This window comes from Pogoniulus pusillus, chromosome 2, assembly GCF_015220805.1.
Source record: "Pogoniulus pusillus isolate bPogPus1 chromosome 2, bPogPus1.pri, whole genome shotgun sequence".
In the NCBI taxonomy this organism is placed as follows: Eukaryota; Metazoa; Chordata; class Aves; order Piciformes; family Lybiidae; genus Pogoniulus; species Pogoniulus pusillus.
Genome location: NC_087265.1, coordinates 20799773 through 20816490, shown reverse-complemented (window position 1 = coordinate 20816490; position 16718 = coordinate 20799773). Strand labels below are relative to the sequence as shown.

The window sequence follows — 16718 nt, the reverse complement described above, 5'->3', positions numbered from 1 at the left end:
GAGGGGAGATTTAAACTGGATGTTAGGAAGAAGTTCTTTCCAGTGAGGGTGGTGAGACACTGGCACAGGTTGCCCAGGGAGGTTGTGGCTGCTCCCTCCCTGGAGGTGTTCAAGGTCAAGTTGGTCGAGGCCTTGAGCGACTTGTCCTAGTGGGAGTTGTCCCTGTCTCTGGTGAGGGGTTGGAGCTGGATGATCTTTGGGGTCACTTCCAACCCAAACCATTCTATGATTCTATGAATATGACATGTCCTGATGTCTGGACTTAAAGGGAAAAGTCTGCAAAATGGAGTTTGCTCTCCTCTTAGTTCCTGTGAAACAGCAGTTCACTCACTCACTGCCTTGATACTCCTCCTTCTACGATGGTTGACTTTCCAAAGTCCATCAGAGCCTTTGTACATCATTGGCAAGGATTTTTTTTTTTTTTTGAGTTACCTGTTAGGATTTAATTTTCCTGGGATGGAGGAGTTTGCAAAGATTCTTTTGGCAAAGTTTCTCTCATCATGGGTGAGTTGCTGACCCTGGATGTGCTTAAGGGTCGTTTGGATGGGGTGCCTAGGGGTATGGTTTAAGTGAATCTTGTAGAGTAGAGTTCTAGATTAGACTTGGTGATCCTGGGGTTTTTCCAACTTGGATGTTTCTGTGATTCTGTGATACGGTCTACAGCTGAAGTTTAATCTACCACCACTCTGTAGTGGCCTGTTATAAAAATGGATGCTGATGCATCAGCTAATTGCAGTATTCTGCACAATATGTGTACATTAAGAAAAGCTGCTTCAAAATACCTTTGTGGGTTCAACATGAGCCTACTTCTGACTCTCACAGCAAAACTTAGACTCTGATTTTCGATTCTTTAAAAATTGATAAGAAATTAGAAAGAATACAGTGGATTTACTCATGTGAAAATCAAAATGATGAGTTGTCCTTTGCTGGATGGCAACTGTGATCACAAATCACAAAGACATCCAGGTTGAAAAAGACCCTCAGGACCATCGAGTCCAGCCTATAACCCTACTCTCTATTGGCATGAAGTAAAAAACTCTTCTCTATTTGAACGAACAGTTTTCTGCTTTCTGTCATATAATTGCAGACAGGTGCAAATTAGAATATCCCTGAATAAGGAGAAAGAGTGGGATTTTATCTAAGGTATCAATAAAGTCAATGAGATTGTCATAGAGCCATATCATGGCTTAGGTTGCAAGGGATGTCAAAGATCATTTACTCCAACTCCCCTGCCATGGGCATGGATTCCTCTCAGCCAGACTCAGCTGCTCAAGGCCTCAATTATTCCCATTAATTGGGTCAGTTAAGAGTTTTAATGAAAGACATCCCACTCTGCTTGTGTCTAAGACACCAACCTTAAAGATATATGGCCTGAGTGATTCAAGAAGTCTTCGGGATCTGCTACTATCTGAAATTCTGTGGCAGGGTAAGGAACATGTGTCCTGGGTTGTGTATATCACGACCACTGGGTATCCAAAATGTGCAGGTGTTCCATTAGGTCAACCATATGTCCTGGCAGTAGGAAGGGAAAAAAAAACAACCCACCAGTTTTAAAAGTGATAGGTGAAAGGATCCTATTTATAAGACCAGATCAAATTTAGGTTGGACTTTAATTCTACCTTGAGGCAGTGACTCAAGCCTAGTTGTCTTTTGTGAGGAATGACCATTATCAGTCAGTGTGTGCTGCTGGTTCAGACAACACAGCTGACTCTCTTCTTTCTCAATTTATTTTTAGGGCAGCCCAGGTCCCCCTGGTAATGCAGGGCCTGCAGGCAAGGATGGACCTCCTGGACCCCCTGGTAGTGCTGGTTCTCCTGGTGGTCCAGGACCTGCTGGAACAAGAGGTGAGCCTGGCGCTCCAGGGGAGAAAGGGCCACCAGGTGCACGAGGAGAAAGGGTGAGTACATGTTCAGGCAGGGACTGTTGCACCAGTGGGCGTGGATTAAGCATGCCAAGAATGAAGAAGTCACCAAATGAAAGTTAAAGATGCTCAGTTTCAACTGATCTCACATTTTCTTCAACAGGGTGCTCCAGGCGAGCCAGGTCCGCAAGGCATCGTCGGTGGCCGGGGCAACACGGGTTTGCCAGGTCTGCGTGGCCCCAGCGGGCCACCCGGTATGGCAGGGGCCAAGGTGAGAGCATATTCACTGCAGCCATAGCCTCAAAGCTAGCCCAACAGCCTGCTGAAAATCACAGGATCAAAGCATCAGAGGATCACAGATGTTAGGGGTTGGATGGGACCTCTGTTGATCATCAAGTCCAAACTCCCTGCCAGAGCAGGACCACAGAATCTAGTGCAGGTTGCACAGGAATGCATCCAGACAGGGCTTGAATGTCTCCAGAGAAGGAGACTCCACAACCTCTCGGGGTAGCCTATTCCAGTGGTCCGAGATCCTTACAGTAAAGAAGTTCTTCTTAGCTTAGAGGTAGAAAAATCAGAGTCATAGAATGGTAGGGATTGGAAGGGACTTCTGGAGATCATCTAGCCCAGCCCCTCATGCCAGGGCAGGATTGGCTCTGGTGAGGCAACACCTCATATATTGGTTCAGTTTTGGGCACTGCAATACAAGAGAGATATGGAGATGCTGGAGCTGGTCCAGAAGAGGGTAACAAAACTGGGGAAAGGCCTGGAGAATAAATCTTATGAGGAATGACTGAGGGAGCTGGGGCTGGTTAGTGTGAAACAGAGGAGGCTGAGGAGAGACCTCATTGCTGTCTACAGCTACCTGAAGGGGTGTTGTGGAGAAGCTGCTGCTGGTCTCTTCTTACAGGTAATTGGAGACAGAACAAGAGGGAATGGCCTCAAGCTGAGGCTGGGTAGGTTTAGATTGGATATTAGGAGAAAGTTTTTCATGGAGAGAGTGATCAGGCACTGGAATGAGCTGCCCAGGGAGGTGGTGGAGTCACCAATCCTGAGTGTGTTTAAGGGTCATTTGGATGTGGTGCTTAGAGATATGGTTTAAGGTGAATCTCATAGTGTAGGGATATAGGTTGGACTTGGTGATCCTGGGGAGCTTTTCCAACCTGGTTGTTTCTCTGATGCTGTGTGATTCTGTGATCAGCTAGAGCAGGCCACACAGGAAAGCATGCAGGTGGGTTTTGAAAGTCTCTAGAGAAGGAGACTCCACAGCCTCACTGGGCAGCCTGATCCAATGCTCCATCACCCTTAAAGAAGTTACTAATAGGGAACTTGCTTTGGGCTTTTCTGATGCTTGTAGTCCAGAGGCTGCAGAACTGACAGTCAGTTGTGTTTACAGCAGTAAAATCAGGCTTTAAAATATCTGGTAAGCAGCAGCTGTGGGCTGGAAGGTGTCCAGAGAAGGGCCACAAGGGTGAGGAGCTGCTCTGTTATGAGGAGAGACTGAGGGAGTTGGGGCTGTTCAGTCTGGAGAGGAGATGGCTCTGAGATGACCTTATTGTCACCTTTCAGTATCTTAAGGGGGCCTACAAGAATGCTGGGGAGGGACTTTTTGGGTTGTCAGGTAGTGATAGAACTAGAGGGAATGGAACAAAGCTAGAAATGGGTAGATTCAAACTGGGTGTTAGGAAGATGCTTTACACCATGAGATCCAGGAAAGGGTTGCCCAGGGAGGTGGTACAAGTCCTGTCCATGGAGGTGTTTAAGGCCAGGCTGGATGAGGCTCTAGACAGCCTGATCTAGTGTGAGGTGTCCCTGCCTATGGCAGGGGGCTTGGATGATCCTTGTGGTGCCTTCCAACTCTGACTGATTCTATGATTCTATAACCACCAAAGCCACTCTGGCTCTTCACTTTGTTGGGTCTCCTTCACAATTGTAACATGTGTAGATGGCTACCAGGATGGTGGAAACACAACCTTTTGCCTTTTGCATTCAGGGTGAAGATGGTAAACCAGGCACCAATGGTATCCCAGGAGAACGTGGTGCCCCTGGGCCACAAGGGCCTATTGGTCAAAGAGGCTTACCTGGAGAACCTGGCAGAGATGTGAGTAAGAGATGTGTTAGACCTTTCTACTAGCTTGTGAGGTACTAACAGGAGGGTACAGGAGTCTTCCCAAAGCCTCCCTCAAGTGCCCGATGCACAGGGAGCTGGGTAGGCTACGTCCACATGTAAGGAGGCATAGACATCTGTCTCTGATATACCTTTTACTGCTTCTGGACCACATCTGTCCCACCTGGAACTGAACAAGGGACTGCACAGCCTCTATGCCTGAAAAACAGTATGGATCTTACACATCTTTTATGGGCTGCTCCATCTCCAGGAGCTCTTCTCTCTTGAAAACTCTTTCTTCATTGAGCACTGTTCAAGCGGACTGGAAAACAAGCTGTCTGTACTTCACTCAGTTTGTGACCAGACTGCACTGCTCTTTGTTTTTATCCAGGGTAACCCTGGCTCAGATGGCTTGCCTGGACGTGATGGATCCCCAGGAGGCAAAGTAAGGAACCACCAGTATCTTTAGATTGCCAAATAAATGCTATGTAGAGATGACAATACACATTGCTCTGTGCTGTGTAACTCACTCCTGGAGCCTCTCATGCTCCACTGAATGTATTCTTTATGGTGTAGTTCTGTAAAACATCAAATTTATTACCCTCTCAACTGTCATCTGCAGGGTGACCGTGGTGAAAGTGGCTCTCCTGGCCCTCCCGGACCTCCTGGTCACCCTGGACCTGCAGGTACCAGCGGTGCACCTGGAAAAGCTGGTGAAAGAGGATTTCAGGTGAGGCCCAAGTGAACAGCTTACTGCTTCTTTACAAGCCTTTCCTGTGCAGAGCCCATTTCACTCAGCAGTTTGGAAGAGACTCACATATGTAACTGCCAAGTTTGTTGGCATCAAGAACCTTCTTTATAAGAGTATCAAGGGGAAAGACATCACAGTTTGTATTCCTGATAACTAACTCTATTGAAATGAAGCTCCAAATCCGTGCACTCCTTAGGATGCCAAAAAGCACAACCTCATCCCACCAGGCCCGATTTGAATTTCTATCTCATCTGGTGCTCGTGCAGCACAAGTTGATGTCATTGGTTTAAAATAAGGGAGTAACTTGGGAAGCCTTCAAATGATTTCTGAGAGGTGTTGACAAAAGCACAGCTTGAGCACTGAGAACCTCACAAAATGAAGAAGGGCTCTAGTGCATGTTGTGTGTAGCAGTGCCTCCAACAAGCTGAGGAAGTCTAACATTGGTAGAAAAAGGAACTGGCCAAAATTCTTGCTGGCTTGACAGTCTCTGTGTGTGTGCTGTGGGTTAGAGTGGATCCTTCTAGTGACCTGAGCTAGATTATGGTCCTGCTTTGGCAGGGACCTCTTTGGGTCCCTGCCAACCCCTGACATCCTGTAGTTCTGTGGTCCTCTCCCAGTAACTTGCTGTAAACCTACCCCAGAGAGAGAGAAAATTCACTACAGCTCAGGATTTGGAAAGTCAGAAAATGAAATTTTGTATTTTTGCAGTTAAACTGAACACAGCAGTATAGACAAAACCAACTACTGCAGAATATAGCAACCACAGGGCAAGTGAAGATGGAGTAAAGCAAGCAAGCAGCAGCCAAAACAGCGACAGGGAGGAGACTGCAGCAAGTGCAGCAAAGTAGCAAGAGGGAGATACAAGCTATGCTTACAGACATAGTTTTTGATGCTCCAATTAACTTACCCGTTGTTGCCATTTTATGGTCTGCCCCTGGCACTCAGACTCCAGTACCTTTCCACTTTTCAATCGGTGTCTAAATTTCTCTTTTCCTAGGGATTTTTTTATGTCTGAGCTAGAAATCTAGCTCAAATGGCCACAGTGTGTGTGTGTGTAGCTTCCCCTTGTTTCCAAACAGCTGATGGATTTGAGTATAGTACTTATTTGGAAGTAAAAAGACATCTAGGCAACTCCAAGTGATCCATACCATCTTCTTCTCATGTGTCACAGGGTCCACCTGGCCCTCCTGGCTCTAGCGGTCCTGCCGGAGCTCGCGGTCCTGCTGTAAGTCACATTGCAAGCCTTTGAGCTATCACAAGTTCACTGTTTCCTGTTATTTGGGCATTTCTCTCATTTCTTTATACATTCCTTTTATTTCAACTCTACTCTTAAAGGGTCCTCAAGGTCCTCGTGGTGATAAAGGTGAACCTGGTGAACGAGGTAGCAACGGCATAAAGGGTCATAGAGGATTTCCTGGTACACCTGGTCTCCCTGGTCCTCCTGTGAGTAGTTTTGTATTGAGCTGGAAATAGCAGCTGGTCTGAGTTTCTATGGCTTAGGTCTCAGGTGACTAGTGCACCTTAACTGATCTACTGAGGCAAGGAAACAATTAGCTGCAAATAACTTGTGTCATGTGTTCAGAAGTTCAGGTTCCTTGGATCAGCCTGAAATAAGCAATGATAACCAACTGGAAGAAGCTGCTAGGAGCAAAAACTGAGTCTGCTGTAGTCTCTTTCAACTATACATCTGCTTTTGTCTGGATCAAACCATTTTTTGCATTCATTTCTATAGGCTATTCCTGATTAAATTCTTAAAGATAGGATTAGGGGTTGAAACATCCATGCCTAGTAGAAATCTGTGCTAGAAACTAAGTCGATGGCAAAGCTCAGAGTCCAGATACCTCTCTTCTGTTGAGCATCTTTATTAGGGCAAAACAGGGGAAAAATGTTAACTACTGAGTTAAAACCATTCATTACTGAGGGTCTTTTCCAACATGAATGTTTCTGTGGTTAGCATTTTAAATACAGCTTAATATATCTTCTTAAAGCTGCCTTCCAGTAGCTGGTAGGATCCTACAGGAAGGCTGGAGAAGGACTTTTCATAAGGATGTCTAGTGACAGGACAAGTGAGAATGGTTTTAAGCTGGGGGAGAGTAGGTTTACACTGGGTCTTAGGGAGAAGTTCTTCAGTATGAGGGCGGTGAGACTTTGGAATAGGTTGCTTAGAGATGTTGTGCAGGTCCCCTCCCTGTGGGTGTTCAAGGCCAGGTTGCATGAGGCAGAGTCTAGTTGAGAGGAATCCCTGCCAATAGTGGGGAGATTGGAGCAGATGATCTCTAAGGTCCCTTCCAACCTGAGCTATTCTATGGTTCTGTGATTAATAGCTAAGGGAACTGAAGGGCAATGGACAGTCAGGATCTAGATCTTTATGACAAGTACAAAACTGAGAAGAGATTTCTGCTGAAAATAGCACTCATGATGCAAGTGAGAATCATGAAATCTAAATTCACTCAACTAATCTATCAATGGCAACAGAAAAGATGGATGCTAGCTGTCACACTACCAGTATCACCCTCTTTAACCACACAACATAACCTGTATAACACAAGCTAAAGAAACACCAATCTGATAAATTCTCACTAGCACTGTGACAGCACAATGCTCCACAGTGTTTAAACTTCTGACTTATTTATTTGCAGTGCAGAAATCGAGCAGTTTTATTTTATTTATTTCACTTTCAATGCATTTGGAGAGAATTTGTTCATTTATCTGTATCCCTTTACTGGTAATATGATTAAAACTTCATCCTTTTGAGCCCATAGTGATGTATGCTTATGAACGGAGGGTATCACCCAAAGCTCACCAGTGCTGGTTGACTTTCTTTCATTTTAGATATCACAATACCAATGTTTTCTTCACAGAGAGAGCATTTGGTAGTGCTTTCTGGTTAAAGACTGACAGCCATTCTCTCTCCCAGTCTGCTTTTATATAATCTTAAAGGTGTTTCATATAATCTTTAAGGTGCTTCACATAATCTTAAAGATGCTTCACACAATCTTAAAGATGCTTCACACAATTTTAAAGATGCTTCCTATAATCTTAGTGGTTTTATTTAAGGTACATCCAGCTCATTCCAAACTGAGAGGTGTGTGACTTACTTTTCTTGTCTTCCTAGGGTCCCCTGGGTCCACAAGGTGCACTTGGAAGTCCAGGAGCTTCAGGTGCAAGGGTAAGAACAATTCTGAAGAAGAAGTCCAGCTGCTTGCTTTAAAAGATTAAAATAACAAGACAAATTTGAATCATCCATTTCAACAGGCAACAGCTGAAGAAAGGGGAAAAAACCACCTTGACAAAACACACAGAAATGCTTCAAGTAGCTCACAATGTATTTCTGAATTTGAGATTACCTGTTAAACTATTTTAACCGTGTTATTTATGTTCCACCTTGTTATAGGGCCCCCCAGGACCAGCTGGGCCACCTGGAAAAGATGGTACAAGTGGGTATCCGGGTCCAATTGGTCCTCCTGGGCCCCGTGGGAACAGAGGGGAAAGTGGCCCTGCAGTAAGTAAATCTTTAGGGATTGTTGATCAAACATTTAAATATCTTCCACAGGAAAATTTTGTACTTCGTGGGTGGAGTCTGTGGTAGGAGGTCTCCATCCAGATAATGCAGCTCAGTCAGGGTAAGTGCTGATGCACAGCATTGTGACAGTGTCATGTAGGCAGCAAGCCCGTTCCATAGAATAGGAAGGCTTTATGGCAAAGCACAGACTCCATTTGTGTCTTGGAAGCTATGAAATGGCTTTCCTGGACTCCACTAGGGAGTGCTGCAAAGACCACTGGCACAGGCACTTCTCTTAAAGGCAAGAAATGGTTCTTCTCTGGATTTTGGTGGAAAGGGTTCCTTTCTCCTTCCCAAAGCCCAGGCTAAAGAAAGGCAGTCACAGCTTGGCAAAGCTAGAACTAGTCCAATTGTAGGAAAATAAAGACCTGGAAAGTGTAACAGGTGTTTGTACACAACAAGTGCCATTGTTTACTGAAGAAGCAAATTAAATGTTCATGTGAGGACTCTCATTTTTTGTTATGATTGGGGCCCACATAGACATTAGTCTCAACCTGTGTTCTCTACTCAACACTGTGTTAACTTTCCTTTTTCTTCCTTTCTCCACCTTTCTTCCTTTCCTCGCACCTTTCTTCTCTTCCCCCCTTCTTCCCTTTTCCCCCTCCTCTTTCTCCCCGTTCCCCCTCCTCTTTCTCCCCGTTCCCCCTCCTCTTTCTCCCCTTTCCTCCTCTTTCTCCCCTTTCCTCCTCTTTCTCCCCGTTCCCCCTCCTCTTTCTCCCCGTTCCCCCTCCTCTTTCTCCCCGTTCCCCCTCCTCTTTTTTCCTCTTTCTTTCCTAGGGTCCACCAGGCCAACCTGGTCTTCCAGGTCCTTCTGGTCCTCCTGGTCCCTGCTGCGGTGGCGGTGCAGCTGCCCTGGGTGCTGGTGAGAAAGGTCCCACGGGCTATGGGTATGAGTATCGAGATGAGCCAAAGGAAAATGACATCAACCTGAACGAGATCATGTCCTCAATGAAATCAATCAACAGCCAGATTGAAAACATCATCAGCCCTGATGGCTCACGGAAGAATCCAGCTCGGAACTGCAGGGATCTAAAATTCTGCCACCCTGAGCTCAAGAGTGGTAGGTTAAGCTTTATTTTCACCAGTGCTAGCAGGTCCTGGTTGGTTTTCTTGTTTTTTGCATGACTGATTTTTTTCTTTGAGTATCTAAATGCAGAGATCTACTATAAAAAGTGGTTATTGTTTTGAAATAGAAAGGTAATAATAACTCTAACTATGAAAATGATTAAGGGGCTATGAAGATGATGAAGGAGCTGAAGCACTGCCCTTTGAAGAGAGGCTGAGGGGCCTGGGGCTGTTTGGTCTGGTGAAGAGAAGACTGAGAGGGGATCTAATCAATGGCTATAAATATCTGAGGGCTGGGGGTCAAGAGGGAGGGGACAAACTCTTCTCAGTTGTGCCCTGGGATAAGATAAGGGGCAATAGGTATAAACTACAGCACAGGAAGTTTCACCTCAACATGAGGAAGAACCTCTTTACTGTAAGGGTCACAGAGCACTGGCACAGGATGCCCAGAGAGGTTGTGGAGTCTCCTTCTCTGGAGATTTCTCAGCCCTGTCTGCATGAGTTCCTGTGCAACCTGTGCTAGATGGTATGGTCCTGTTCTGGCAAGGGAGTTAGACTTGGTGATCTCTTTGGGTCCCTTCCAACCCCTAACATCCTGTGATCCTATAAACCTTATTTTACACATTTACACAGTGTGTATGCTAACTTCAGCCTCACTCCTTACATGCTTGCAAATGAATATTTGTTTAAATACTTTTATAGTGGGGAAAAAAAAAAGCCAAGCCAAATTCTATTTTCATGTCAAATGCAAATCATTTTACAGTACTCAGAAGCAGGTATACAGAAGTCAGTGTGGTTTTATATCACTCTGTGGTCTTTCTACTGTCAGAATTCATATTCTTCTTCATTTGGCTCTGGAATCTGGCAGAGAGAGAAGCTTCCCCATCATGCAGTCAGATTGTTCTGTGAACATGTTAAGCTCACTAATTTGTGGGTTTGTTTTGTGTGTTTGTTTTTTTTAATCTCTAGGAGAGTACTGGATTGATCCTAACCAAGGCTGCAAGATGGATGCTATTAAAGTCTACTGTAACATGGAAACTGGTGAGACGTGCCTCAGTGCTAACCCCAGCACCGTGCCAAGGAAGAACTGGTGGAGCAGTGAAAGCAGTGGAAAGAAACATGTTTGGTTTGGAGAATCTATGAATGGAGGCTTCCAGGTAAGAAATTGCTAGGTAACAGCCCCAAAAGCAGGACACATACTGTCCTCCTGGACATTCCAGTGTACTCCAAAGTGCTCCTGATGTTAAAATGCTCCTGATGCCGGGTTCAGAACAGGCTGGATGGCCAGGCCCAGAGAGTGGTGGTGAATGGAGCCACATCCAGTTGGCAGCTGTCACTAGTGGTGTGCCCCAGGGATCAGTGCTGGGCCTAGGCCTGTTTGATATCTTCATTGGTGATCTGGATGAGGGGACTGAGTCACCATCAGTAAGTTTGCAGGCAACACCAAGTTGGGAACATGTGTGGATTTGTTAGGGGGCAGGAGGGCTCTGCAGAGAACCAGGACAGGCTGGACAGATGGGCACAATCCAGTGCCAGGAGTTTTAACAAGTTCAAGTGCCAAGTTCTACACTTTGACCACAACAACCCCATGCAGTGCTACAGGCTGGGGACAGAGTGGGTGGAGAACAGCCAGGCAGAGAGGGACCTGGGAGTACTGATTGACAGCAGCTGAACATGAGCCAGCAGTGTGCCCAGGTGGCCAAGAAGGCCAATGGCATCCTGGTCTCTATCAGGAATGGTGTGGCCAGCAGGACCAGGGAAGTCCTTGTGCCCCTGTACTCCGCACTGTTTAGGCCACACCTTGAGTCCTGTGTCCAGTTCTGGGTGCTCAATTTAAGAAAGATGTTGAGGTGTTTGACTGTGTCCAGAGAAGGGCAGCAAGGCTGGTGAGGGGGCTGGAGCACAGCCCTCTGAGGAGAGGCTGAGGGAGCTGGGGGTGTTCAGCCTGGAGAAGAGGAGGCTCAGGGGTGACCTCATTGCTGTCTACAACTACCTGAAAGGAGGTTGTAGCCAGGTGGGGTTGGTCTCTTCTACAGTTCTGTCACCCAGTGATAGAACAAGAGGACACAGCCTCAAGCTGTGTTTAAGCTAGATATTAGGAGGAAATTCTTCACAGAAGAGAGATTGTCATTGGGATGGGCTGCCTGGGGAGGTGGTGGAGTCCCCATCCCTGGAAGTGTTTAAGAGGAGGCTGAATGAGACACTTAGTACCATGGTTTAGTTAATTAGAAGGTGTTAGGTGATAGGTTGGACTCAGTGATCTCAAAGGTCTTTTCCAACCTGGTTATTTCTGTGGTTCTGTGAAACTAAGCTAAACAGTTGGTAGGTGACATAATGACTAGGACTGTGCCCAGAGGTGATCTCACACAAGCTGTTGTGTATGTGTTGCACTCTGCAGTTCAGCTACGGAGATCCTGAGCTTCCAGAGGATGTCTCTGAGGTTCAGCTGGCCTTCCTCCGCATCCTTTCCAGCCGTGCCTTGCAGAACATCACCTACCACTGCAAGAACAGCATTGCCTACATGGAGGAAGCCAGTGGCAACGTTAAAAAAGCTCTGAAATTGATGAGCTCTACAGAAAGTGAGATCAAGGCTGAAGGAAATAGCAAATACACCTATGCTGTTCTGGAAGATGGCTGTTCTGTAAGTAAACAAGACTTCAGTATGGTAGTGTAATCAGTAACTCTCTCTGGAGAAAGACCCATGCATGAGAGGTGCAGCTGTGTCCTTTCCTTACCTAACAGGGGAAACTGAAATTCTCTAGAGGTATCACACCTGCAGCAACTGCAGAATGGGAGGTGTGCTCCATTTCCATCTGTGCTTTACAGACGTCTCCTTGCTTTAAATTCAAAGTCAGTGAAGTCACAGCGAGCCAGGTTTGATGCATCTGGTGTTAGGTCTAAAACAAAAGATAGCAGGAGTTATCAGACACTGGAATGAGCTGCCCTGGGAGGTGGTTGAGTCACCAACCCTGAATATGTTTAAGGGTCATTTGGATGTGGTGCTTAGGGATATGGTTTAAGGTGAATCTTGTAGAGTAGGGTTCTAGGTTGGACTTGGTGACCCTGTGGGAATTTTCCAACCTGGATGTTCTGTGTGTGATACTGTGTGTGATCTCAGTCATACCAAAAAATCAAGGCTAGCTGATTTGAGCTATCCTTATGGGAAGGGGCAAACACAGTCACTGTGAAGCTGCAACATCACTTTGCTGTGCTGTGATCACTGCAGGAGAATGTATTAGCAAGGAGCAGTAACATCAGTGAGCTTGCTGCTCTGTGAGCATCTGCAGCCTTGTCAGTAGCAAACACAAAACAGCACAAGACCATGCACAGTAAACCTGACACCTAAAGAGGCACAGAGACATTCAATTTGCAGCTACTTTGTGGCCATTCCTTTAACATGGACATGAAGAGCTGACTCATTGCTGTCGCTTTTTCCTGAGGCCAAGACCACTTTCCAGGCAGAGTAGCTATTTTACCACCTCCCAGCATGCAGAGTATTTTTCAGTCCTAAGCCAGGGCACTGACACTGCTCCATCAAGGTTTTCTCATCCCTTGCAACCCACAGCATCTACAACCCTACAAGGTCCAGAAAGGTCTCCATCCCTGGAGATCACAGAATCACAGAATTGTTAAGGTCCCTTCCAACCTTGAGGATCATCTAATTCCAACGCCCTGCCATGGGCAGAGACACCTCACACTACATCAGATTGCTCAGAGCCACCTCCAGCCTGGCCTTAAAAACTTCCGGGGATGGAAATCCACAGCCTCCCTGGCAACCTGTTCCAGTGTCTCACCACCCTTACAGTGAAGAACTTCTTCCTAACATAAAATCTTAATCTCCCTTCCTCTAGCTTGGATCCATTCCCCCTCATCCTATCACTACCCGACACCCTAGAAAGTCCCTCACCAGTTTTCTTGTAGGCCCCCTTCAGATACTGGAAGGCCACCATAAGGTCTTCTCAGCACCTTCAAGATAGTCAAGGCAGGGCTCAACAGGGCTATGTGCAACCTGATTTAGTTGAGAATGTCCCTGCTGACTGCAGTGGAGTTCGCACTAGATGACCTTTGGAGGGTTCCTTCCAACCCAGACTGTTCTACGACTCTATGAAATGAAGGCCCACTGCCTATGTGTTAACTTCTACAGTAGCAGCAACCAGCTTTCATGGTGTTGAAAGGGACATGTTGGTATGGAAAGAGAAAACATAAATATGAGAGCAAGCAGGCTACAGGGTAACTTCTCCACAGCATGAGAGCCAGTAGAGAATCATAGAATCATAGAATGTTAAGGGCTGGAATGGACCTCGAAAGATCATCTGGTCCAGTCCCACTGCCAGAGCAGGATCACCAAGAGCAGATCACACCAGAACACATCCAGTTCTTGGATATCTCCAGAGAGGCAGACTCCACAACATCCCTGGGCAACCTGTTCCAGTGCTCTGTCACCCTCACAGTGAAAACATTCTTCCTCAGGTTCACAAGGAATCTTCTATGCCTCAACTTCCACCCACTGCCTCTTGTGCTGTCACTGGGCATCACTGAGCTAAGGCTGGCTCCATCCTCCTGGCACTCACCCCGTACATATTTTTAAACATGAATCAGGTCACCCCTTAGTCTCCTCTTCTCCAAGCTAAAGAGCCCCAGCTCCCTCAGGCTCTCATCCAAAGGAAGATGGTCAAATTCTTTAATCATCTTTGTGGTTCTGGGCTAGACTCTCTCTAGCATCTCTCTGTCCTTCTTGAGCTGAGGGACCCAGAACTGGACACAATACTCCAGCATGAGAGTCAGCAGAGTGCAGGGTAACTTCCCCAGAGGTGCTGTCTTTAACGTGTTCCTCTTCCTTCCCTTCCACCCTCACAGAAACACACTGGCGGATGGGGCAAGACAGTGTTTGAGTACCGAACGCGCAAGACGATGAGGCTGCCTGTGGTGGACATCGCACCCTTAGATATCGGTGGTCCTGAGCAGGAATTTGGCGTGGACATTGGCCCAGTCTGCTTCTTGTAAACCCAAGGCCTTGCTCTTTCCCAGCAAACAGATTCACACTCCAACTGTGCTCCTTTGTTTCAGCCTTGTCAGCTAGTACAGGCGCCCCTCTCTTTCCCAGTTATTTATTAACAAAATTTCTGGGGGGAAAAAAACAAAACCAAAACAACACAAAAATCAAATTGACCTTAAGGGTCAGTATTTGTTTTCCCTGCTATTACACAAAGTACAGTTAAAAAAAATGCTGCTTTTTTTTTTTTTTTGCTCTACTTTTTTTTTTTTTTTCATTTTAAACCCCAAATTCCATCTTCCAAAACATGACTCCGTGGTGCTATGATACAACTTCAACACTTAGGAAAACAACACTGTGGCCCTATTAGCTGAATGTTAGCCAATTTCCAAAGCACTGATTGCTCCCGGTGCCAAAGCTTGCCCTTCTTTCTAAGATGCAGTCCATAAAGCTAGAAAGACCTCCCTGTTTCAACTACCTCAACACGGACAGAAACTGGGATGTGTCTGATGAGGCAAAACCAACCAAACAAGCACAAAAGAAAATCAGTCAAAGCAAAAAAATCAGAAGAGATTGGGCCCTTTTGGTACAACATTTTCTAATTGCTTCCATCCTGGTTAGCATATTTTTGAGAGCTTTTAATACCTTTCACATGGCAGTCACCATAATTTCGTTGTTGGATTGTATTCTGTTATCAAAGGTGCTTCTCTACTTTCCTGTCATTGCTGGTCAAGACCACTAAAATTAGGGAAGTGTTTAAAACAAAAAGATGACTATGATGGTGCTAATGTATTTTTTCACTCCTAACTCTGCAAGTCAGGGTTATTGACTTGCTTTAAACAATAAATTAAAAGAAAAAAGGGGAAAAAAATATTAGAAGCAATCTTAAATGTCTCCTGTCATTGGCCTGTCATAGTTGAGAACTTTCTCCCTTCACTCTGTAAAAGTCAATAAAGATGCAAACTTGTGAACTTCCTCTGGCACGTTAGCACATTAAATAGTGTTGAAGGTTAACCATCTTTGTAAGCTTTTATATGGTTGTTGGTCTATTCCTTACAGAGACACATAATAAAATACCTTAATAAAACTTCTCGTTTCATAAACCTGACTTCTTTTCTTTTTTCTTTCTTTTTTATTTTAATTTTACTATTTTTATCTCTTTCATCAAACAAATGAATGGGGCAGGGCATGACTCTGGCACCACTTCAGCTGGTTTGACTAAGATGTTATTGGAGGGAAAACTTGGTAATCCCAAAGTGTGATGGTTTGGGGGTTACCCCGCCCCTCCCACACTTTTGAATTTGCCCCAGCTAACTCAGACGGACCCTGGGAATATAGATGAAGCAATTTATTTACAGCTAGCAGAATTTACAAGCAGCTATTTACAATATATACAGTTATATACAATTATATACAGAAATATACAAAGGATAAACAATACAAAAGCACAACTCCCCTCCCAGAAACCTGAGTCCCCAGGAGGGGCTCTCAAACCACCCCAACACCTCCCCCCCGGCCCTCTCAACCTTACCCCAGTTCTCAGGAAGAAAAGAGGTGCAGCCAAGAGGTTAGGGAGCAAGGTTAGTAGGAGCAGGGTTAATGAGATGTGACCAGGTCTAAGGCAAAAGCAAGAGTGAGTAACAAAACGGAGAAAAAGTCTTTCTTCTTCCCAGAGTTCTCAGCGAGACTGTGAGAGAAGTTGACATCAATTGTTTTCATTTCACTGCCTGTTATCTAGTTCTGTTACCAAAACATTCCAGCTTGCTTCAAACTAGCACACAAAGGATGCCCTTAGAGCGTTGTACTATGACATTTCTTTTTTTACCTCTCCCACTTGCCTCCAGCCAGGGGCTTCTTTTTTCTCATGTGGTGAACTTCTAACAGTGCAGATATTCAAGGTCAGGCTTGACAGGGCTTTGGGCAACCTGATCTGATCTAGTGGAGGATGTCCCTGCTGACTGCAGCAGGGTTGGACTAGATGACCTTTGGAGGTCCCTTCCAATCCAATCCAATCCAATCCATTCTATGATTTGTCTCTGGCAGCAAGATGCTAAACAGGAGCCATGTACCTAGGCAGACCAGTCTGGAGGAAATCAAAGAGCTTAATCCTCCCTGCCTCAGTCTAAATAAATAGTCAGCTGGCAGCTTAAATCAATGGCCTAACGGTCTCCTACTGTGAAGAGGCAGTTTGATGAAGCTGACCATCAGAAGACTTAGAGGGGATCTAATCAATGGTTATAAATATCTGAGGGCTGGGGGTCAAGAGGGAGGGGACAAACTCTTCTCAGTTGTGCCCTGTAATAGGACAAGGGGTAATGGGTATAAACTACAGCACAGGAAATTCCACCTCAATATGGGAAAGAACTTCTTGTGGGTGGC

The 16718-nt window shown here is 45.6% G+C and overlaps 1 protein-coding gene across 1 annotated transcript in view; it reads left to right on the top strand.

Annotated features, from left to right (window-relative positions):
- The window catches only part of COL3A1 (collagen type III alpha 1 chain), a 73053-nt gene extending 57611 nt beyond the window's left edge, over positions 1-15442 (top strand). Inside the window, exons 39-51 of the mRNA XM_064158034.1 lie at positions 1736-1897; positions 2025-2132; positions 3855-3962; positions 4360-4413; positions 4591-4698; positions 5891-5944; positions 6055-6162; positions 7835-7888; positions 8114-8221; positions 9059-9341; positions 10316-10503; positions 11745-11987; positions 14204-15442. Coding sequence (XP_064014104.1) covers positions 1736-1897; positions 2025-2132; positions 3855-3962; positions 4360-4413; positions 4591-4698; positions 5891-5944; positions 6055-6162; positions 7835-7888; positions 8114-8221; positions 9059-9341; positions 10316-10503; positions 11745-11987; positions 14204-14350 — 1725 coding nt within the window. The 3' untranslated portion in view covers positions 14351-15442. The remainder of the gene's footprint in view (positions 1-1735; positions 1898-2024; positions 2133-3854; positions 3963-4359; positions 4414-4590; positions 4699-5890; positions 5945-6054; positions 6163-7834; positions 7889-8113; positions 8222-9058; positions 9342-10315; positions 10504-11744; positions 11988-14203) is intronic.
- The last annotated feature ends 1276 nt before the right edge of the window (positions 15443-16718 follow it).